The sequence below is a fragment of the Agelaius tricolor genome, unplaced genomic scaffold (assembly GCF_023055355.1).
Source record: "Agelaius tricolor isolate 1412-34295 unplaced genomic scaffold, bAgeTri1.0.p SCAF_14, whole genome shotgun sequence".
Taxonomy (NCBI): Eukaryota; Metazoa; Chordata; class Aves; order Passeriformes; family Icteridae; genus Agelaius; species Agelaius tricolor.
This window is the reverse complement of record NW_027269274.1, coordinates 990,635-1,013,074: the sequence shown is the minus strand read 5'-3', so window position 1 is coordinate 1,013,074 and position 22,440 is coordinate 990,635. Positions and strand designations below refer to the sequence as shown.

The 22,440-nt window shown below is 54.3% G+C and overlaps 1 protein-coding gene across 5 annotated transcripts in view; it reads left to right on the top strand.

The window, feature by feature from the left end:
* The first annotated feature begins 13,979 nt into the window (after positions 1-13,979).
* GRM7 (glutamate metabotropic receptor 7) overlaps positions 13,980-22,440 on the top strand; it is a 192,894-nt gene continuing 184,433 nt past the window's right edge. For 3 of the 5 annotated variants that reach the window (XR_011681102.1, XM_071439283.1, XM_071439281.1), the window contains exon 1: positions 13,980-15,292. Coding sequence is in view for 4 of the 5 variants with exons in the window: in XM_071439283.1 (XP_071295384.1) it covers positions 14,449-15,292 (844 nt within the window). In the remaining variant the exon portion in view is untranslated. The remainder of the gene's footprint in view (positions 15,293-22,440) is intronic. The other 2 variants (XM_071439282.1, XM_071439284.1) reach the window with 2 other exon arrangements.

The following is a 22,440-nucleotide window of genomic DNA, read 5'->3' as shown; positions in this document are numbered from 1 at the left end:
TGCAGGGATCCAGGGCAGCCCCAGCTGCTCTGGGAATTCCCTTCAGTGGATGATCTTTGAGGATCTCAGCAATTTCTTGGTGATCTGAGATTATTTTGCTGTTGGTTTCTGGGAGGCCTGTGCTCAACACCTCCTGTATGGTCAATGCTCTCATCCCACCAAAATCCCGTTCGATTGGGAAGCTGTGCTTGCCACAAATCCACATTTCCTGGGCAGTAAGAAGCAGACAGGGGCGCTGCCAGCTGAGTCTAACCAACATCCTCTTGTTCCCTAGGGCTGAAATCCTGGAAATACCCAAAGTCTCCCCAAATCCAGCAGCATCAGTGTCACCCCTGCACGGCCCCTTCACAGATGTCACCCCTTGGGTCACCTGCCTGTGCTCCAGCAGGAAGCTTTGGGCTGATGATGGTGAGACATTCCCATGCTTCTCCAAACCCAATTCATGCCCTTTTTTTCTGGTTGTTACCACTCAGACTCTTTGCTGTGCTCCTAGAAACGCTCTGCTCCTTTTGAAGTGGGGGTCAGACATTTGCTTGGTCTCATTCCTGCAAACCCTTCCCGGTGTCAGAGGCATCCCTGGCTGTTGAGTCATTCCAGGCACTCAGAACTCACCTGGACAAAACCTTCACCACTGAAATTGTTTTATCCGTAAGCAACACAAGATGCTGAGGTTTTTCCAACGTGGGAATGCAGCTGATGGAAATGAAGGGTGACTGTGCACATGTAATTCAAGGGAGTAGCTTTGGGGAAACATCAGCCAGGGGAAGGAGGAAAAGAAATTGGAATTCAATTGGATTTTAGTAACTTCAGCTTAGGTTTGAATCATATTTACGTGCTTCTCTCTCTCCCCTCTGTTTGCAAGTTTTATTGCTATGGCTCTGGTGTCTTGGAGCGATGAGAATTAGTGGGTTTGTTATTGCTGAGAGGGAGGGAGCTGCAGCAGCAGGGAATGAGATCGTTCCCTGGAGCCCTGCACAGGAAAAGTGTGGAAAACCTGGAGCTGAACCCAGAGCCCAGGAGACACAAACGGCCCCAGAATGGATGCGCGCTGGGCCAGCAGCTGCCAACAGGAAGCTCCAGTCGAGGTTTAGAACTCAATTAGCATGAGGGATGGGATGGAAATGGGGACATTTAGGGCAAAATCCTCCCTGCCTCGCACGGGGACCCAGGAGTTCTGCAGCTTTGCTGTTCTTGCTTCCAGCGCTGCCCAAATGTGAGAATTCTGTGCAGTTTCAGAGCCAGGATGAAAGTGAGAAATCATTTAAGAGCCCGAGCTCCAGTGGGAGCATCAGCAGGATCTGGATTGATGGAAGTGCCCCAAATTGAGGGTGGTTTCAGGTGATTGTTTTTATTGTTGGTTGCAAGCTTCTGGTGAAAGCTTTTCTGAGTGAGTATTTTGGGGCGAGGCAAAGGCCTCTCACAGGGTGAACCAAAGATGAAATTACAGGTCTTTAGCAAGAACTGCACTGGTAAATGAAAAACATGATGTGGCACAGTAAAAATAAGACCATTGTCCTGAAGTCTTTGGCTATGTCCTTTAAAGTGTACTTTGGGGATTAATCAGCAAATGATTGTGTCCCAGCAATCTGGCTCAAGTGGGTTTTTCTCATACTGCAGCCTTAGATTGCACACTCACTGTCAATTAAATAATTTTAAATAATGCAGCTGTTATGGTGTGGCTCTTGGCCGGCCAGGCTTTGCTGCTCCTCCAGCACAGCCACGTTCTCTGGAGGCCTCTCCTCTACCAGAGAGGGTGCAGATTGCTCCTCTCTCTGTCAGTCCATGGAATCCAGCCCCTTTCCACCTTCCCCACACTCCAGGCCCACTCTCCCATTGGGTCTGGAGCTCTCCCAGCACGCAGAAAAGGACCAGGGAAAGGCTTTGACTAAAGAGCGACCCAACGTGGAGCCCTGGCCACAGGAGGAACTGGGGTGGGTCTGTTTCCCTCAGGGATGTACTAATTCTCATTTTTTCCTTCTGAATTTCCTCCTTTAAGACTGTGTTCACAGAATCACAGAATGATCACAGTTGAAAAAGAACATCAAGTCCAACCTTAAATGTTCCTTAGATTTGAACGAATCCACAATTTCATTGGTATAAAAATGGACAATTAACTCCAAAACACTCCAATCTAGAGAATTCCAGCCTAGTTCTGGTGGCGATTAAGCAGAAGTTTCAATTAATTAATGGTTGAAATGCCTTGATAACTTTTGCCTCATAAACACAGAAAAGGACATAAAGCAATGGTAGAAATTCCCATTTTGGAAGAGAAGATTCTCCTTCCTGGCGGTGAGGCTAAAGGAAGTTTGCTGTGTTTCAAGAGGATTGCCAGCGGTTACTTTGATTTCAAACATTAACTCAGCACACCCCAATCCTGCCCACTCCCAAGCGTGGCTTCGATGGGAATTGGTGATTTATGGGACAGAATTTGAATTGCTGTTTGTAATTCCTGTCTTGGTTGGAAGCACTAAAAGCTCCTGCCCACTCCTGTGGCTCCCCAGAGCCAGGGCTGTGCCCTCTGCAAGGGCTGGGGCTGCCTCGTGTGACCCCTGAGCTGCAGCCTCGGGTGTAAATGGAAAAGTTCCCGAGCAAACACCAGGGACACAGGAGGGCTTTCTCCTCCCTAAGTGCTCTCATGGGTTTGCCTGTCTTTTACTTGCTCCTCTCTTCTCCAAAATGCCATTTTTTTTCTTTTTTTTCCCCCTCAAAGAGCATGAAAAGGAAAATTGCTAATGAGTCAAACCACCAGAAAATCTAGGGGATGTCTTGAGGACATGGATTTTCCCCCATGGCTGTGGCAGGGCCAGAGCCCACACAGCCAGCACTGCCCTGCCCTGCCCTTATCAGCCACCCCTAATTAAATTAACTGGCTGCAATTAACACACAGCCCAGCACCACCACTCTTTTAATTCATCCTCTGGTTCTCCAAACTGAATTGCTTTTAATAAAAACCTTATAAAAAGCAATTTTATTCTTGTCTGCTCACGCCAACCCTGAGCTACCATTGGTGTGTCTGAAATACTCAGTTTGATTTAGGCAGAGTTGGGCCCTGAGCTAATGGAGGAACCAGGGGGGGACTGCAAGGCACCTTCTAAACTTGGAGAGAATGCAGGGCACCATCAAGGTGGGGAATTAGAGAGGAAGGAGAGAAGCTCTCCAAATTTAATACAGAAATAAATGATGGGTTTAGCTCTGCTGCATGAACATTGCATTTCCCAGTAGTAAAAGCTTGTTGGTATCTGGGTCAAGAGAAAAAAAAAAGCTGCTAAAATTAAGAAACACTTCTAAGTTTTGGGTTATTAGAAGTGAGAGAGGTTCAGTGAGAAGTTCTGGATTGTCGGTGGTGCAAATGAGGTTTTCCTGACGGGAGGGTGAGTTTCTGTTTGACTTTTTCCTTAAATATTTGCAAGAAAATTAAGGGCAGCGCTTTGGCTCTGCAAATATTGACAGCAGGCTTTCCTCTGTCATTAGCAGCACCAGTGTTTGCTGAGCTGAGCCTGAGACCCCCAGGGCCATCCCAGAGAGAGGGGTCAGGGCTCCTGCCCTGTACTGAGGGGTGGCATGGGGAGAGCAGGGGCTCAGCCCTGGCTGCTCTCAGCAGAGCTAAATGGGGACAATTGGTTCATCATGGGCCTCTTCTGTTCAAATGCACCAATGGGGACAATTGGTTCATCATGGGCCTCTTCTGTTCAAATGCACCAATGCTGGAGTGAGAAATGTGCTTCTAACCCAGGGATCTTCTGATTGTGGCTTTCTGATGTGGGCTTGTTTCTTCTCTTTGCCTTTGCTTTGGTGTTTTCAAGGGTTCTTGCTGGCCAAGTCTGGTGCTGTGCCCCTTGCTGGCGTTCCTCAGCTTTATATTTGGAACTTGATATCCATGGAAATCAGTGGAAATCCCTGCAAGCCCTTGTTGGAATGACAGGTAACGAATCCTCCCCTGTGGCGAAGCCCAGCGTCCCTTCCTGAGGCGCTGCCCCTGAGGGAAATTCCCCCCTCTGAAGCTCCCGGTCCCTGAGGAATCCCTGCACCCGCACCGGGGGCTGCCCCTGGCTGGCCTGGGAGCTGTGATTCCCCACCAGATCTGCCCATAGCCTGCCTGAGCCCCAGGCCTGGCCATTCCAGGAAATGCCACGTGTCCCAGCTGCTGGAAAGCAGGGACAACAATACACAGTGGTTTCCAAAAGCCCCTGCACGGGCCAGTTCCCTCGGTTTGGAGTGGATCTCTGTGATTTATTAGTCAGAAATTCCATCGTATTTTGTACCATCCTTCACGAATCTCAACTCCAATTTTTTCCCTTCTCAGAGCTGTCTTGTGAATAACAAACCCCACATTGTTCTTGTGTGTGTTCTTCAGAATTTATTTCATGTCATCTTACAGGAAAGGAAAAAAAAAATGCAGCTCCTCTCACTTAGCCCCTTTGGGACAGCAGCCACAGATGAAGAGCGAGCAATCAACGTGTCAGGATAAAATTAGATTGCCACAGAGCACAGGGTTTGATCCAATATCTGTATCAGATCTGGGCTTCAGCCCTACATATCACAATAAATATATACATAAGCATTCTGACATAATTTTTTCAACAAAATGCCCTAATAATATCAAGAAATGATAATATTTGTTTCCATTTAACTGGCAAAAATAAGGAAAATATTTTAAATATTCATTCCAATGTGTTTGGTTTGGGTCAAAGTGTTTTGGTTCTCCTGGAGGAACCAAGAGAAGCCAAGTGCCAACAAGTTGGAAAACATGAGCTCAGTGCAGGCACAGCCCCCCTGCCCTGCTGGATTCCATAAAAACCCTTTTCTAATAATAATTATCTCCCAGAGGGGCTGGTGATCATGGCTGAGGCTGGGATGGCTTTTCTGGGAGGGTGTTGAGGCAGTTCCCCTCTCTGACCCTCAGGCACTGCCATTTGTACCCGGTGAATCCTGAGCCACCAGAGCACCCTGCCGAGGGCAGGCCTCGATTTGGGCTAATTGAGGATAAAATCCATTTTCTCTGGGTGTGAAAACATTGCTGCACACACACACAGAGCCTGTTTGGAACCCTTGTGGCCCCCTAATCTCCTGTGTAAGGAGTTTAACCTGGTTCTGCTCACACCCAGTGCAGGTCAGTGTGGGGGCACAGGATCTCCTCTGTCCTGGCTCCTTCATCCTCCAGAGAGCCCCCCCTGCCCAAGGATTGAACATTCATACTCCAATCTTTGAAATTAATGAGTTTTCATCCACCTGGAAGTGGAACTGGATCAGCTTTGAGGCTGGCAGCCCCCCCTGCCAGTGCCTCACGAAAGGAGCCCACCTGGTTCAGCACAATTCCTGCCCAGGAGCTCCTCTGCTCACCTGCTTCAGCACAATTCCTGTTCCAGGAGCTCCCCTTTTCACCAATTTCAGGCACAATTCCTGTCCTGGAGCTCCTCTGCTCACCTACATCAGCACAATTCCTGCCCTTTTCACCAATTTCAGGCACAATTCCTGCTCCAGGAGCTCCTCTGCTCACCTGCTGCAGCACAATTCCTGTCCTGGAGCTCCTCTGCTCACCTACATCAGCACAATTCCTGCTCCAGGAGCTCCTCTGCTCACCTGCTTCAGCACAATTCCTGCTCCAGGAGCTCCCCTTTTCACCAATTTCAGGCACAATTCCTGTCCTGGAGCTCCTCTGCTCACCTACATCAGCACAATTCCTGCCCTTTTCACCAATTTCAGGCACAATTCCTGTCCTAGAGCCCCTCTCCAGCCCAGCCCTTTGGAGCTCATTGGAGGCTCCCCACAGAGAGGGGTGTGAATAATGACAGGTTTGGTTTTGTTCTGTGGTAGCTCCAGGTTATTTGGAGCTCCTTTCTCCACTCCTTCAGCTCAAACCACCAGTCTGGAGAGCTCCCATTAGCCCAGGGTTTCCTGAGAGAGGAAGTTCAGCACCTGCATTTCCCAAAGCCTTAAATGGGGTCAGAAAAATCTGATTTCATTCATTACAGTAGCAAGGCATCTCGAACAAAACCACACTATTAGAGCATCTCACAGGTGATGGAGATGTTCCCAGTCCCTGTAAATTGGTTTTTGATGTGGAAAACACAATGAGTCTTGAAGAGGAAGAGTCAAAAAATGCTGGGTAGACCCTGAGCTCAACCCTATGGTTCTAGACCACATTGCCACCCATGGCAGTGCCTTGGAGAGGATTTTCTACATCCAGCACTGTGTGGTTGGATGGAAAAACCCCCACCAAACACCAGCTGGGCCTGTGCCCCAGCAGGGAATGGGATGGGATGGGGTGGGATGGGGATGGGATGGGATGGGGATGGGAGGGGATGGGATTGGGATGGGATGGGATGGGATGGGATGGGATGGGATGGGATGGGATGGGATGGGATGGGATGGGGATGGGATGGGATGGGATGGGATGGGATGAGATGGGGATGGGATGGGATGGGATGGGATGGGATGAGATGGGAATGGATGGGGATGGGATGGGATGGGATGGGATGGGATGGGATGGGATGGGATGGGGATGGGATGGGATGGGATGGGATGGGATGGGATGGGGATGGGATGGGATGGGATGGGATGGGATGGGATGGGATGGGATGGGGATGGGATGGGATGGGATGGGATGGGATGGGATTGGGATGGGAATGGAATGGGATGGGATGGGATTGGGATGGGAATGGATGGGAATGGGATGGGGATGGGATGGGATGGGATGGGATGGGATGGGAATGGATGGGAATGGGATGGGGATGGGATGGGATGGGATGGGATGGGATGGGATGGGATGGGATGGGATGGGATGGGATGGGGATGGGAGGGGATGGGATGGGATGAGCTGGGTGATGCAGCATGGCACAGCAGGACCCAGTGCTGGCTCCCCCAGGGATGAGCACCAGGATCCAGAGGCCCAACAGGTGAGTGCTCAGAGAGGTGAAGCCAAGGGAAAATTCATTTCATGGAGCATGACAGGGCATGAAAGAAAGCCATGGTTCAGCACCGGGAAATGGGAATTTCCAGGATTGTCTGATAGTCAATGTATCAGAGCAGGAGAATAAAGGTAAAAATCTCTACCCTGAGCCCACAGCAGCAGAAAGGAGCTGTCAGCAGTACCTGAGGACACCAGGCTGTCGATGGTTTTTGCCTGAGTTTGCTGTTGATGCACACAGAGTAAAGCCTTGCACAGACCGGGCTTGCTACAAAATGAATGAAGAAGGGCATGAAGGGAGTAAATAAAAGAGATGAGGAAAAGATCTCCACTTGTACAAAATGTGCACAGCCATGAAGGGCCCTTAAAGAAAAAAAAAGTTAAAACTTCATTTACAAAGAGCTCTCCTGACTTGTGTCATAAAATGTTCCAAAACAATCTCATGACTCAATTCCTGCAGCCATTGAAGTAGGAAGAATTACATAAGATCCTTGGTGTTTGCTTTATTTCATGCTTAACTCATGTTCTCAATGATTCATTATCAGGATCTGTCTGGGCTCATTAGCAGGGTGCCAGCTGTGGTGGGACTGGGTGCCACAGCACCCTCCTGGCTGGGGACTCCCCTGGGACCCTTCCTGGGCAACTGGGGAGCAGCAGCCACTGCTCAGAGCTTGGGGCTGGCTGGGCTGGGCTGGGCTGGGCTGCTCCAAGAGGGGATGGGTTTGGTGCCTGAACACAGGACCTGGAGTTTTCTGTAACTCTCCTACAGCAAACAACAAAACCCATCAAGCTCCCAGGATGGTTTTCTCTTCTCTGCTAAGAGCTTCCTCTCTCAGTTCAACAAAAATCACTGAAGTCCCCAAAGTCAGGAAGGTGTGAGTGTGAAAATGTGTGCTTATGGAAGGTGTCCCTGCCATGGCACAGGGGCTGGCATGGTCTCTGAGGGCCCTTCCACCCCAAACCCCTTTTCCTGCTGCTGTGAAATCTGCCCTGGGCTCACACACTGGGAGCAGATTCCAAACAAAACCTTTCTGACCTGCACTTGATACAGGCAAAGTCATCCCTCAGAGAGTCTCTGTGCTGCTGTGCACACCCTGCTACTGAAAACAGAGTCATTAAGAGTAATTAACTTCTGGGCAGCAATGGCAGAATATCAGGGACTCATTTGCAGGGTTTGCAGGGTGGGTGCTGGCCCTGCTGGGCCCTGCAGGGTGGGTGCTGGCCCTGCTGGGCTGTTCCAGGGTGGGTGCTGGCCCTGCTGGGCCCTGCAGGGTGGGTGCTGCCTGCCAGGGAGGTGCTGGGGCAGTTCCAGGGGCTGGCAGGAGCAGCACGGCCCAAGCCTCCCAAGGGTGAGTTGTGTGTCCATCTGCCCTGAAGGGGACCAAGTGCCATGCCCTGAGCAGGGGCTGGGACAGATGTCACTGGTTCGAGGTATTTTTCAGAAATACAGAAAGCATTTTCTGCCTGTGTTCTTTTGGGGGAAAAAAAATCTATCAAGTATCTTTAAAGTGTTGAAAATTTGGCGAAGCTGTAAAGGACAGAAAAAGGGGCGCTGATGGCAGGGAGGGAAAAGCCTCTCAAGAGCATCCTGAGTGATTCCATCAGCTTTAATGCCACTTTGTCCCTTGGAAAAGTCCAGGCAGCACAGCCAGAAGGGGAGGAGGAGACCTGCCTGAGCTGGCTGGGTCCCTTCATTGTCTGACATTACAACACTATTATTATTTGGAAAAAGCTGTCTTATTTAATTATCCTGAGTGTGCAATTCCATCATTTCTAATTCAGCAGTGCAGGAAGATGTTCAAAGCATTAAGTGAATCAAAATATTCTTAGTAAATAAGTAACAGAGATTAATAAGTGTTTGGAAAGAAGAAGTTATTGTTCCCTGTGAGTGGCAGCCAGTTTAATGATTTGGCTGAAGTGCCCATCTAATAGAGCTGCCTGCTTGGAAGATTTGTGATCTCCGAGGAGCACTTGGAAGGTGTCTCCTGTGTAATTGATTGATCCATTCCTCTGGAAGGCCTGCATGGCTTTCAGAGCTGGGCAGGGATGGATGGGGCTGCAGCCTGGCAGCTTCTCCTGGGCCTGGGAAATGCCACCAACCTCCTGCTCTGCAAGGGGAGCTGCTGGCAGAGCACCCAAAAGCTGCTGGGAGCTGCAGGCCCTTCCTCCCTGCCCACCAGGGAATGCTGGCACCTGATCCCTGCCCCGGGGCTCTTTAACCACGTGCTGCACAAAGTCATTGAGATCCACCCTCAGATCTTCAACCCAGGGGTGACACTGGCACTGCCAGGCCAGCCTGGATGTCACCAGCTGGGCCTCAGCTCACAGCCAAGGGCTCCTCCTCCTCCTCCTCCTCCTCCTCCTCCTCCTCCTGCTGCTGCTGTTGCTTCCTGAGGCAGTGGCAGCAGCCAGGGCACAGGAGGCTCAGGGCATCTGGGAGATGGGTTATTGTCAAATGGGAAATAACCCAGTGTGTGATGCTGAGAGCATCCAAGGATGGCTGAGCTTGGCTCTCAGAGCTGCTCTGCTTTTCCACAGGGTCACACCAGTGCTGCAGCAGAGAATCAGGCCCAGATACTTCATTTAGCACAACCTGTTCATTGCAGTTTTGTCTTGGAAACAATCCATAATGTCTTGTAGATTTAATAACTTCATATCTTTTATAAATTACAATCTATTTATAATTTTAATATATTTTAATATTTTATAATTCAATAAGCTACAATTGTAAAAGTAATGTTTCTCTTTCATAAATAAGGATCCAGGGAGGTATCTAAGCGACCATATCCTTGAGGAAAATTTGCTGTCCCCTGTCCTCCCTGGAAACCAGAGCCTCACTGACACCTTCTCTTTGTAAACAGCAGCAACAAAGCCCCGAGTTAAGGATCTGAGCTTTTCACTGGCCTCTGCTCCAAAAATCCATTATTTTCTGAGCAGCAGATAAGCAGGAGCTCTGGCTGCTTTCCCGAGCCTGACTTCACCCAACAAATTAATTGCTTGTACCACGTCCATTACAGTTGTCCAGGCTGACCTCTGCCTGCATGGCAGCCTCTGCCACATCACCAATATTTGAAGGGTTGTTTTATTCCTCCTTCCTGCTGCTCCATCACTCTTTGGGCTGCTTCCACTGCTTGGCTGTGATGGGATTTTGTGTCTGCTCTGCCAGCTGCCCAGATAAAGGCAATGTTTAATTATACAGCAGCTCTGACAGTGGATCCTCCTGTGATGGAGATCACACCACACCCTGGAGGAGGCCAGAAATGACCCCCTTCCTTTCTGGCAAAGCCTTTGCTTATCCAGGAGAAACTTGGCTGAGTCTTATTTGACAGGCAAGTTAAGAAATGGCTTTGAATATTCTCTTGGATGTGTTTAACCAGTGTTTACTTCTAAACAAATTCTCTTGCTTAAAAGATCAGGCTTGGGTTGGGTTTGTTGGGTTTGGTTTATTTTTCTTGGAAATTTTTGGTTTATTCTGTGGTTTTTGGAGATTTTTTGGTGAAGCAAATCTCCCCAGGGGATGATGGAGCGTGTCCCCAGCACTGCAAAGGCTCAGGCAATGGGAGGTGGGATTTTGGTTTTGGGTGGGATTTTGGGTGGATTTTGGTTCTGGGTGCCTGGGCACTCCTGGAGGGGTAGCAGTGCATCAGACCCAGTGCTGGATGCTCTGAGTGTGGAATTCTCTGAGTTTGGAATGTTCTGAGTGTGGAATGTTCTGAGTTCTGGATGCAGAGTGTGGAATGCTCTGGTGCTGGATGCAGAGTGTGGAATGCTCTGAGTGTGGAATGCTCTGAGTGTGGAATGCTCTGAGTTCTGGATGCTCTGAGTGTGGAAGGCTCTGAGTGCTGGATGTTCTGAGTGTGGAATGTTCTGAGTTCTGGATGCAGAGTGTGGAATGCTCTGAGTGTGGAATGTTCTGAGTTCTGGATGCAGAGTGTGGAATGCTCTGAGTGTGGAATGCTCTGAGTGCTGAATGTTCTGAGTTCTGGATGCTGAGTGTGGAATGCTCTGAGTGTGGAATGCTCTGAGTGTGGAATGTTCTGAGTTCTGGATGCTGAGTGTGGAATGCTCTGAGTGCTGAATGTTCTGAGTTCTGGATGCTGAGTGTGGAATGCTCTGAGTGTGGAATGCTCTGAGTGCTGAATGTTCTGAGTTCTGGATGCTGAGTGTGGAATGCTCTGAGTGTGGAAGGCTCTGAGTGTGGAATGCTCTGAGTGTGGTGGATGCTGAGTGTGGAATGCTCTGAGTGTGGAAGGCTCTGAGTGTGGTGGATGCTGAGTGTGGCTCTGAGGTGGGCTCGAGGGAGGGGAGGGGAGGGGAGGGCAGGGGAGGGGAGGGGAGGGATCCTTTATGTGCAGTGGGACAGGGATGTTGCTCAGCACAGGTGTGACACACTCTCTGCTGGGTTGAGTCAGCGCTGCCTCACCCCAGGTGTTCAGGCAGCCCAAGGAAATCACAGCATGACAGAATCTGCTGCTTGGAAAAGGCCTTTCAGCTCCCCGAGGCTGGTATTTCTCCCAAGGAAAACACAGCAGTGAGAGATGCACAGGCTGTTTTTATATTTGGTTTCCTGTCTGAGAGGGCCAGATTGGGTGTGGGTAGCTCAGAGCAGAGGGGATGGGGCTCAGGTACAAGGAGAAGGAGAGTTCAGCTCCAAAGGCAGGAAACTGCAGGCTGCCAAACAGGGTTTCCAGGAGATGTCCAGTGGTCCTTGTGAGCACAGCAGCCAAGGACTCTGCAAGAGTGGGAGAGGGACTGGGCACTCCTATGGATAGCAGGAGGATCCACAGTACTGATTGCTCCATCCATTTCTGTAATGTAATTAGAATAATCTTTGATGCTTCAGGGCTTAAACCAATAAAATCAGGAGGAGAATAAAGATATATCTGCATACTGTAAAACTCTGTCCTTTTCTTCTGGTGCATCTGCTGCTAATCCAAGATGAGCTACAGGGCTGGGCTGGACCCTGGGGCTGCCTTGATCAGCTGTGGCAGGCCCTGTGCTCCTTGGGAGCCTGGAGGGCAATCTGGACACTGATTCTTTAGGAAACCAGGGTGTGAGGAAGAGGAGGATGAAGTGGAGAGCAGATGGGTTTCCTGTGCCTTTGAGAGGACAGAAATTTATGTGATGATATATTAATAACTGCAGATTTGCCCAAAGGGAAAAAAAACCAGTGCAAACCGGGAAACTTTCAAAATCATGAGGTGACTTCCAGCAAAACAATGGGATTTATTAGAAGTGATTTATCCACATCCTTCCTGAACTGGAGCACTTGAGGAAAACTTAAGGCTCCAAGCACAAGAGTCAGCATTAATAATAATAATAATAATAATAATAATAATAATAATAATAATAATAATAATAATAATAATAATAATAATTATTATTATTATTATTATTATTATTATTATTGGCAAAATTCGGAATGAGGAGCTTTAATTAAGTGGGCAAGAGGTAAATAGGCACTAAAGAGCTCTCCCTGGGTGGAGATGGAAAAGGAGATGGAGCTGGTGGGAACAAGGGAGAACTGGGAAGGAAATCCCATGTGCAGCAGGTGGAGTGATGTGAGGAGTTGGGGTGTGTGTGCGAGGGATGGGGATGGGGCTGGTTCAGCTCCACCCCCCTGGCAGAGACTGGGAGAGGTGTGAGAGTCTGACAGCACTACAGAAAATCTCTGAGGAGCTGGGTGATCCTTCAGGTCCCTTCCAACCCCAGCCATTCTGTGGCTGGCAGTGTAGGAATCACTTTCCTAAGATGTGTGGGTGATCTGAGGGAGGTGAGGCCCTGGCACAGGTGCCCAGAGCAGCTGGGGCTGCCCCTGGATCCCTGGCAGTGCCCAAGGCCAGGCTGGACATTGGAGCTGGGAGCACCTGGGACAGTGGGAGGTGTCCCTGCCATGGCAGGGGTGGGATGAGACAATCATGAAGGTCCCTCCAATGCAACCACTCTGTGATCCCGTGACTGGGCAGGCTCTGGCACACGGGTTCTGCTGGCCCAGAGTGTGTTAGAGGCCAGGTGATGAACAGCAGCTACACCTGGTCTGGTATTTATGAAGGAGCAATTAAAGATTGTCTCCAAAAAATGTGCTGGGTTTGGTGGGAGCGTCTGAGGATGCATTCTGCATTAGCTGGAATTGGGAATGTGCCAGGGCATGGATTTGCTGCTCAGGAGGGAATGGCAACAGGTGGTGTCCCTTTGGGTGTCAGTTTTGGAGTAAAGGGAACAAAACCAGGATGTTCCAGCATCCTCGAGATCTGGGCGTGCAGAAGAAAAATGGGTCTGGAGATCTTAAAATAGAACGAGCTCAGCTGCATTTCTTCGGGTTTGGGAGTACGGGGTTACATCCAAACTCCTCCTCCTCCTCCTCCTCCTCACCGCTCCATTGGTACCCAGCTCGGCGGGCGGAGGCTCCCGTTCCCATGGCACAATCCGGATTGATGCTTTGGATGCCCTGGGCTGCCCGGGTGCTCCCGCTGTCCCCGGCTGTCCCCGGCGGCACCGCCGGGCCCCGCGAGGGGAGAGCCCGCGGCGCTGCGCTCCCCGCCGGGAGAGCGGGGCGGAGGATGCTGCTCCTGCTCCTGCTGCTCCTGCTGCTCCTGCCGCTCCTGTTCCTGCTCCTGCCGCTGCTGCTGCTCCGGCGGCTCAGCGAGCATCCCCCGCGCAGCGCCTTTGGCGGCGCTCCCGAGCCGCGGTCCCGAGCCCACTCCGGCTGCGGGGAGCGGGGAGCGGGAACGGGGAACGGGGAGCGGAGAACGGGGAACGGGGAACGGGGAGCGGGGAACGGGGAACGGGGAATGGGGAGCGGAGAACGGGGAACGGGGAGCGAGGAGCGGGGAACGGGGAACGGGGAATGGGGAGCGGAGAACGGAGAACGGGGAACGGGGAGCGAGGAGCGGGGAACGGGGAACGGGGAATAGGGAGCGGGGTGCGGGGAACGGGGAACAGGGAACGGGGAGCGGAGAGCAGGGAACGGGTAACGGGCAGCGGGGTGCGGGGAACGGAACGGGGAGCGGGGAGCGGGGAACGGGGAATGGGGAGCGGGGAACGGGGAATGGGGAGCGGGGAACGGGGAGCGGAGAACGGGGAGCGGGGTGCGGGGAGCGGAGCTGCCGCGATCCCCCGCTTTCCCCGTCCGCAGCGCGGCGGGTCCGGTACAGCCGCCAGCCCCATCCTGGGCAGGGCGGGCAGGGCCGGGACCCCGCGGCTCCATCCCCGGTGCCCGTGCCCATGCCTATGCCCGTGCCCATGCCTATGCCCGTGCCCATGCCTATGCCCATGCCAATGCCCGTGCCCATGCCTATGCCCATGCCAATGCCCGTGCCCATGCCCGTGCCCATGCCGTGCCTATGCCCATGCCCGTGCCCATGCCTATGCCCATGCCAATGCCCGTGCCCATGCCGTGCCTATGCCCATGCCCGTGCCCATGCCGTGCCTATGCCCATGGCGGTGCCCGTGCCCATGCCGTGCCCATGCCCGTGCCGTGCCCATGCTGATGCCCGTGCCCGTGCCCGTGCCGATGCCCATGCCGTGCCCGTGCCGCGCCGATGCCCATGCCGTGCCCATGCCCATGCCGTGCCCATGCTGATGCCCGTGCCCACGCCGGTGCCCGTGCCCGTGGCCGGCCGGGGCGGTGCGGCGGGCGCTGCGCAGCGGCGGCGGGCGGGGCGGGGGGCGGGCGGGGGGCGGGCGGCCGGGGCCGTTTAAAGCGGCAGCGGCGCGGCGCGCTCCCAGTGCCGGTGCCGGAGCGCGGCGGGCAGGGCAGGGCAGGGCAGGGCAGGGCGGCCGAACCCGCAGCCCTCCCCCGGCCACCCCATCCCGGCCGGCCCGGCCCCCGGGGAGCGCGGGGCAGCGCCCGGGGGCGGCGGCGGCGGCATCACCATGGGCCGGCCGGGCAGGGTGCTGCGGCTGCTGGCGCTGCTGGAGCTGCCCTGCTGCCTGCTGGAGCTGCTGCTCGGGGAGGCGGCCCGCGGGCAGGAGATGTACGCGCCCCACTCCATCCGCCTGGAGGGGGACATCACCCTGGGCGGCCTCTTCCCCGTGCACGCCAAGGGCCCCCCGAGCTCCCCCTGCGGGGACATCAAGAAGGAGAACGGCATCCACAGGCTGGAGGCGATGCTCTACGCCCTGGACCAGATCAACAGCGACCCGGACCTGCTGCCCAACGTCACGCTGGGCGCCCGCATCCTGGACACCTGCTCCCGGGACACCTACGCGCTGGAGCAGTCCCTCACCTTCGTGCAGGCGCTCATCCAGAAGGACACCTCCGACGTGAGGTGCACCAACGGCGAGCCGCCCGTCTTCGTCAAGCCGGAGAAAGTAGTTGGAGTGATCGGGGCGTCGGGAAGTTCCGTGTCCATTATGGTGGCCAACATCCTCCGGCTGTTCCAGGTAGGGCCGTGCCGCGGGGCTCCGCCGCTCTCCCCTGTGCCTCTCCAGGTGCTCCATCCGCCTCCCTCCGGAGCAGCTGCTTCCCCTCCCCGCCGCCCTCTCCCTTCTCCACGGTGCGTGGCGCTTTCTGGATTTATCGCCCCATTTGCACGAAGCAATGCCTGAGGGAAAAGAGGAAAGGGGAAAAAAAAAAAAAAAAGGAAGAGAAGAGGCGCTGGTTGCGCTGGGTTTGCGTTAGAGAGAGCCATGGCTCGGCGGGGATGGACGCGGGCGCACGGATCCCAGCGGGGCACGGCCGGCACCGCTCCCGCACGGAATCCCGGCGGTGCGGGCACGGCTGGCGGGGCCGCGGCCCCGGCCCGGGGGTCGCGGGGGGTCGGGACAGGGTCGGGAGGGGTCAGGAGGGGTCGGGAGGGGTCGGGAGGGGCTCTCTCCGGGTGAGCCGGGGCTGTGCGGGGCAGCCCCAGCGCCCAGCGCCCGCCCGGCTCGGTGCCCGCTCCCTCCCGAGCCCGCCGGCCCGAGCGGGGGCAGCGGGGGCGGCTCAGCCCCAGGCTCCGGGGCTCGGGAGGAGCGAGGGATGAGCAGAGCCGGAGGATTACAGAGCCGTGCGTGTGTGTGTGTGTGTGTGTGTGGGAGATGCGCTGCAGCGCTGCCCGTTCTCCCCCTCCTCGCCTCTCCCCCGTTCGCGCTGCCATCGCGCCCGTCTCGCCCCCGGCGCCGCGCCTCGCTGGGTGTCGGGCACGGAGATTTGTCACCCCCGCTCATCTCCGGCCCCGGGGCCGTGCGAGGCGGCCATCTGTCCGGCTCTGGCCGGGGCTGGATCCCCCGGCATGAGGGGGTGTTCCCCCGGGGCCAGGGTGTCCCCCCGAGATGAGGGGGTGTTCCCTCGGGATGAGGGGATGTCCCCCCCAAGGGCCAGGGTGTCCCCCCAAGGGCCGGGGTGTCCCCCCGAGACCGGGATGTCCGCAAGGGCCAGGGTGTCCCCAAGGGCCAGGGTGTCCCCCCAAGGGCCAGGGTGTCTCCCCGGGGCGCCGCTGCAGCCGCCGGGCCCCGCAGCGAGCGCCGGGCGCTGCTCGGCAGCGATCGCGGGTGCGGTGACAGTGACAGAAGCGCCACCAGATGCATCGTGAGCAGCGGAGTTCTTCGCTCCCTGTCCTACGCCTTCGCATGCGGAAGGTGGTGGAGGGATTTTTTTTTATTTTTGTGCAGCGGGCGGAGAGATCGCCCGCTTCTCCCAGCTGGAAACTTGTGAGGCTGTCACGGCAGAGCCGCTGGGTGCTGAGGCAGCCGCCGAGCCTCCCGCTCCCATCTGCTGCCGGTGCCATCCCCGGCCGCGGCCAGCGGGGCCATGCTCCTCGCTCCTCGCTGCCTGAGCCGTGCCCGGGCATTTCCCCGGTGTATTTATTTCATGTTTTAACAGCCGCGAGCCGCTCCTTGCCGTGCTCGCTTCCACGGGGGCAGATGGCAGCGTGGCATGGCTGCCGGCTCGGGGCTGGGTGTCCGGGTCCGTGTGTGCCCCCACCGTGCCCTGCCTCCCGCTCCCCTGAGCCACCTGAGCCCGGCTCCCGCTGTGCCCCAGCGCCGTTCAGACGCTGCCCGGAGGCTGCAGGAGGCAGCTCTGCCCTCCAGCTCCGATCCCGCTGCCAGCCCGGGGCACTCCCCGCCGAGATCCAGCTCTGAGGGAAACCGAGGCACCCTTGGGATAATGCCACAGTACCTGCAAAGCCTCTGGTGATACGTTATGGAGTTTGTAGAAAATGAGATATTTGGGCAGTTTCTCCATGTAGAGATATTTATATAAACTAAATATTTTAATGTGTTGTGACTAAGCATCTGTTCAAAATTGCAATTTAACCAGATCATCCAGAAAGCAGGAACTGGCCCATGCTGAGGGAATTTACTGAATATCTATTTTACAGCTTGGATGAGCCGCCTTGAAGCAGATCTTTCATTCTGTAAAACTGTTCCCTGTTGTCCTCTCCTCCTTCAAAACACAATTTAGAACATGCTCAGCCACAGAGAAATAGAAAATAACTATTTTAGGAGGAGAAGTAGACCTGTTCAACAGCTAAGTGTCATTGTGTGTGGGTGGATGAGAAGCTCTAAGTTAGCGGAAAGAAGAAAACCAAGTACCAATCAGAAAAAATCTTGTTAACCTCAGAACTCTCTGAAATTCCTGAGTGTGGCAGCCAGCTTCTTTCTCAGGGGTCACCGTGGGTTTTGCTGCCTGGGGCAGTGGGTGAGGGGAGGGTGGATGGCTCTTGAACGTTTACTTGCATGCCCAAACTGGCTTTTCCCTCCCATCTGGTAGGTAAAGGCTCTCTGGAGGCCCCTGCAAAGAAATCTTGATGGAGTTTCTGCTTCTCCGACAATATCTTGGAAGAGAAGTATTTGTGCTGTGCCTGATGTAGGGAGCAAATGGGTGTAAACCTGTATATATAGAAATACATAACCCATCCAGGGCACAGCAGGGCTTCCTCAGGCAGCTCCTGCTGCTTCAGGCACTTCTCCCCAGGAGGGACCAGCTCCATGCAGGCTCTTCATCTTCCTCTCTGCATGGGAGGCTGTGCCTGCAGCTCCCTCCCAGCGCAGGGGCTGCCAGCAGCCTCAGCCAGAGCCAACAGGTGCAGCAGCAGGAGAGCCAGGGCCGGGCTCCTCGGGCTGCAGTTCACCCCTGCAGTTACTGCTGCAGGCTTTGTGGGAGCTTTCCTGGGGTGCAAAACCATGGGGGGATCTCCATGGCACTGGGGCTCGGCTGTGATCACAGCCCCTGCCCTGCACCTCTCCCCTCACTCAGCTGCTCCTGGGACAAAAGAGCCTGGGAACAGCTGGGGTGTCCCCCCAAGGACACCCCCTGGTCCCTCCAGGGCTGTGTGTGGGGCAGGCACAGGGCAGCTGGAGCCCTGCCTCTCCCTTTCTGCAGCTGAAGGGCTGGTGCTGATGGAGCCAAATGGGACTTTGGGCTGGTCACTGCTCCTGCTGGCTCCCCCAGGACTGTGGGTGGGCACAGGAATCTCCAGGGGTCAGGATGCCTCATCAGGCCCCCTCCAGCAGCACTGCAGTGAGCTGAGGAGGGCTGCAAGGGCCCAGTGCAAGCTCAGGGTCTGAAAGAGGGGAGGCTGCACCCCGGGTTCAGTGTCTGCCCCTGCCCAGGGCTCAGTGGGACCTGCTGCAGGTCCTTGGGTTAAAATCATGGCTGAGGAGCACCAGCAGTGGCTGGCCAGAGCAGGGCAGAGCCCACCCTGAGCAGGGTGGAGAGGCCTGGATGTCTGAATGCAGGGGAGCTCCTCCAGCTTGGCCATGGCTTCCCCAGGGGAAGGGGTTGAGGCAGGAGGTGCCTTGGGCTGGGTTCTCTCTTTTCCATCTCTGTTCTTGAGCTTCAGCCTATCCATCAGGAGGAGTGACAGTGCCACAGCCCTCTGTGAGTGCATCCCCTGGGGCTGTGAGTGCATCCCCTGGGGCTGTGAGTGCATCCCCTGGGGCTGTGAGTGCATCCCCTGGGGCTGTGAGTGCATCCCCTGGGGCTGTGCTCCACCCCATCCTGCTGGGAAGGGCTGCCCAGGCAGGGCTGGGGAGCAGGGCAGGTGTGCCCAGCCCAGGGCCTGCCTGTGCTGCAGCCCTGGGTGATGCTCTGGGGGTTCCAGCCCTGGGTGATGCTCTGGGGGTTCCAGCCCTGGCTGATGCTCCAGGGGTTCCAGCCCTGGGTGATGCTGCAGTGGGACCAGCCCTGGGTGATGCTCCATGGGTTCCAGCCCTGGGTGATGCTCTGGGCGTTCCAGCCCTGGGTGATGCTCCATGGGTTCCAGCCCTGGCTGATGCTCCATAGGGACCAGCCCTGGGTGATGCTCCAGGGGTTCCAGCCCTGGGTGATGCTCCAGGGGTTCCAGCCCTGGGTGATGCTCCATGGGTTCCAGCCCTGGGTGATGCTGCAGGGGGACCAGCCCTGGGTGATGCTCTGGGCGTTCCAGCCCTGGGTGATGCTGCAGTGGGACCAGCCCTGGGTGATGCTCCAGGGGGGTTCCAGCCCTGGGTGATGCTCCATAGGGACCAGCCCTGGGTGATGCTCCATAGGGACCAGCCCTGGGTGATGCTCCAGGGGGGTTCCAGCCCTGGGTGATGCTGCAGGGGTTCCAGCCCTGGGTGATGCTCTGGGGGTTCCAGCCCTGGGTGATGCTCCAGGGGCACCACCCTCAGGCTGCTGGAGCGTGCAGGTGGCCCTGCACCAACATTCAAGTGTGTCAAAGGCAGGGACTTCTTCCCAACAGAATTCTATCAGTGCACACCAGTTAATGGCAGCCCGGTCATAAATGAAATATCTCTCCTAAAAATAACACCCAAATAATTTGGAAAGCTGCTTCCAAATGCACCAGGGAGTTCAGGCAGGATGTTTTTAGGCTGCTGGTTTTGCTTTGGAGAAAATGCTGTTCCTTTGCAGGGCTGTAGCTTCCCCTACAAATGGAACTCCATGATCAAACCATGGCCCGGGTGTTTCATACCTTCTGGGAGTAAAACCATGCAATATGGGGAATATCTGACTCCTCTTTTAATGCTGCAAGACTTATTTTTGTGCTCCCTGCACTTATTTTTGTGCTCCCTGCAGACTTCTCCTGACAGGCTTTAATAATGAACAAATTACTGCTTCAGGTTTGTGTCCTCGGTGGATGCAATTTGGAAGAGTCAATCAAGAATAATTTTGTTCTTGTCTAAATCCCCGTGGGATTTCATCAGGGGTGGCTCTGGTGGCCCAGAGGGGGCTGTTCCCGAGCCCCTCCAGGGAACTTTGCAGCAGAGTGGGCTGAGGCAGTGCAGGGAGATTGGGAGTGTAAATTGGAACATCCCTGATCTCCCTGGGGGTGTTGGCTGCCTTTCCTTCCTGCCGAAGGAGGAAGATGACAGTTGCAGTCCTGCCTTCTGCTCCAGACACAGTCATCACAAAAATGAGATTATTTGGAAAGGAAGGGAGCTTAAAAGTGCAGCTCTGAGTTGGATGCTGCTCTTTTCTTGCAAAATGCACTCGCCTTTGCCAGGCTCTCTGGGGGAGGCTGTGGGGCTGGGGATGGGATGGGGATGGGGATGGGATGGGGATGGGATGTGATGGGATTGGGATGAAATTGGGATGGGATGGGGATGGGGTGGGATGTGATGGGATTGGGATGGGATGGGATTGGGATGGGATGGGATGGGGATGGGGTGGGATGTGATGGGATTGGGATGGGATGGGATGGGGATGGGATGGGGATGGGATTGGGATGCAATGGGATGGTCTGGGCTGGGGCTGGGGTTCAGCTGCTCCAGGGAGCGAGGGCAGCTCTGGAGCCTGCTCCTGCTGGGAATGCTCCTCGGGCACAGGGAGGACGGGCAGGGCTGTGTGAGAATTACAGAACCATGTGTGCTCCCCTGGTTCCATCAGATCCCTCAGAAGTGTTTGCTCTCTGATGAATTCCACGCTGCTGAGCTGACCAATGTCTAGAAACTCCTTGTAATTCCCAGGAAAATGTCTGCAGTCTGGTTGTGCCTCCATCCCTTCGTTTCTTGCAGGAATGTGGGGTTTAGGCCCATTCCATGGGAGATAATTTCCATTCCCAGCCCACGTTTGAGCCCCTCCTGCTGACCTTGCCCTGAGGAGCTGCTGGGGAGGTTTCATTGCTGGAATGTACCTGGGCTCTCACTGGGGCTCGAGAGGAAAACTCCCACATTTCAGCAGTGTTTTTCCCTGGATGCTAATTTATTGGAACTCCTGACCTGATGGGTGCATTTTCCTCTCCTCACTTCAAACAGGACAATACTTTTTAGGCAATGGAGTAATGATTCATTTTAGAGAAGATATTTTAGGAAACTCCACATTTTTCAGTTTCTCGCATAGAGAATGCAACAAAAAGCTGAAAATAGGAAACAGCAACCTTTAATTCTTTGCCTCCTCTCAGAAAAAGGGGTTTTTGTGTTCTTTAATGAGCTTTCATTTCAGCAGCCTCTATGTATTTGTCCTTGTTGGTAGTGAGGCCCTGATGTGTGTCAGCACCTGAGCCATGCAGGGCTGTGCCTCAGCTGGGAGGCTGCTCCAGAGATGTGGGATCTGATTTTCCTTGTATAAATAAAAGGCCAGGAATATCCTCCCTTCAGGAATTCCACATGGGGAGTCACTAATGAGAGGCTGGAGGTGCTGTGAAGGTATTTTTCTGGAACGCTGTGTTTTGGAGGTAAAATTCATTTTCTCGACAAGGCGGAATTCAATTTGAGCAATAATCTTGGCTCTTAATCTGTTTTCAAGTGTCTCTCTTGAGGCAGGAGGGACTGCAAAGGGTCATTTGGAAGGAGAGCGGCTCTGCCAGGAGAGGGATGCTCGTCCATGGAGAGGGAGGGATGATGGGCAGAGGATTCAGGGGTAATTGGGGCTGGAACGAGGGGTGCAGGAACAGGGAGAGCACATTTCCAGCAAGTTCATTTGTGCAATTCCCCATTTACTCTTTGAAACAAAGTAAGGTGACCTCTCTGGAATGACAAATGGAGGGATCATTTCAAGGCATTAATTTTTATATAAGAATTATTGATCTGCTTTGGAATCTCATAACAGTAATACTACAAAACTACATGTACTCTGTTCCATATTTTATTCTATTAAATGAGTATTGCTTGAAGGCATTGAAAGCATCCAGCACAATACTCTGTTTCATAAGATCAGATGTTGTTATTTCTATTTATAGTGGTATTCAAATTAATCTCAATGAGTGACAATGCTGAGTGTCCCAGACACTGGACCATGATGAATTTTATCATAATATTGGGAGATACCAAGCATGTAATGAAGGCAGTTTGGAGAGCATGGAATCCAATATAACCAGGCCATTAGTGTGCTCAGAGGGTACCCAGGCAGAGAGAGCTAAAGGAGAACAAGGATTTCCAGAGCTTTGCTCCTTCCTGGTGATTCATGAGCTCCTCCCAGGCCCTTCTGCTGAAGGCAGTGCAGTTGTTCTGAGCCACCACCACCACTTTAATGGCAATAAAGCCTGCTCCTGCTCCTGCCTGGACCATGGACAGCAAAGGTGGTGGTCCTGTCCCACCTGGGTCCCTCCTGTGCTGTCCCTGGCTGGAGTGAGCCCAGCCCTGAGCCTGCAGAGCCCCAGGAGCAGCCCCTGTCAGTTCTTGGGCTG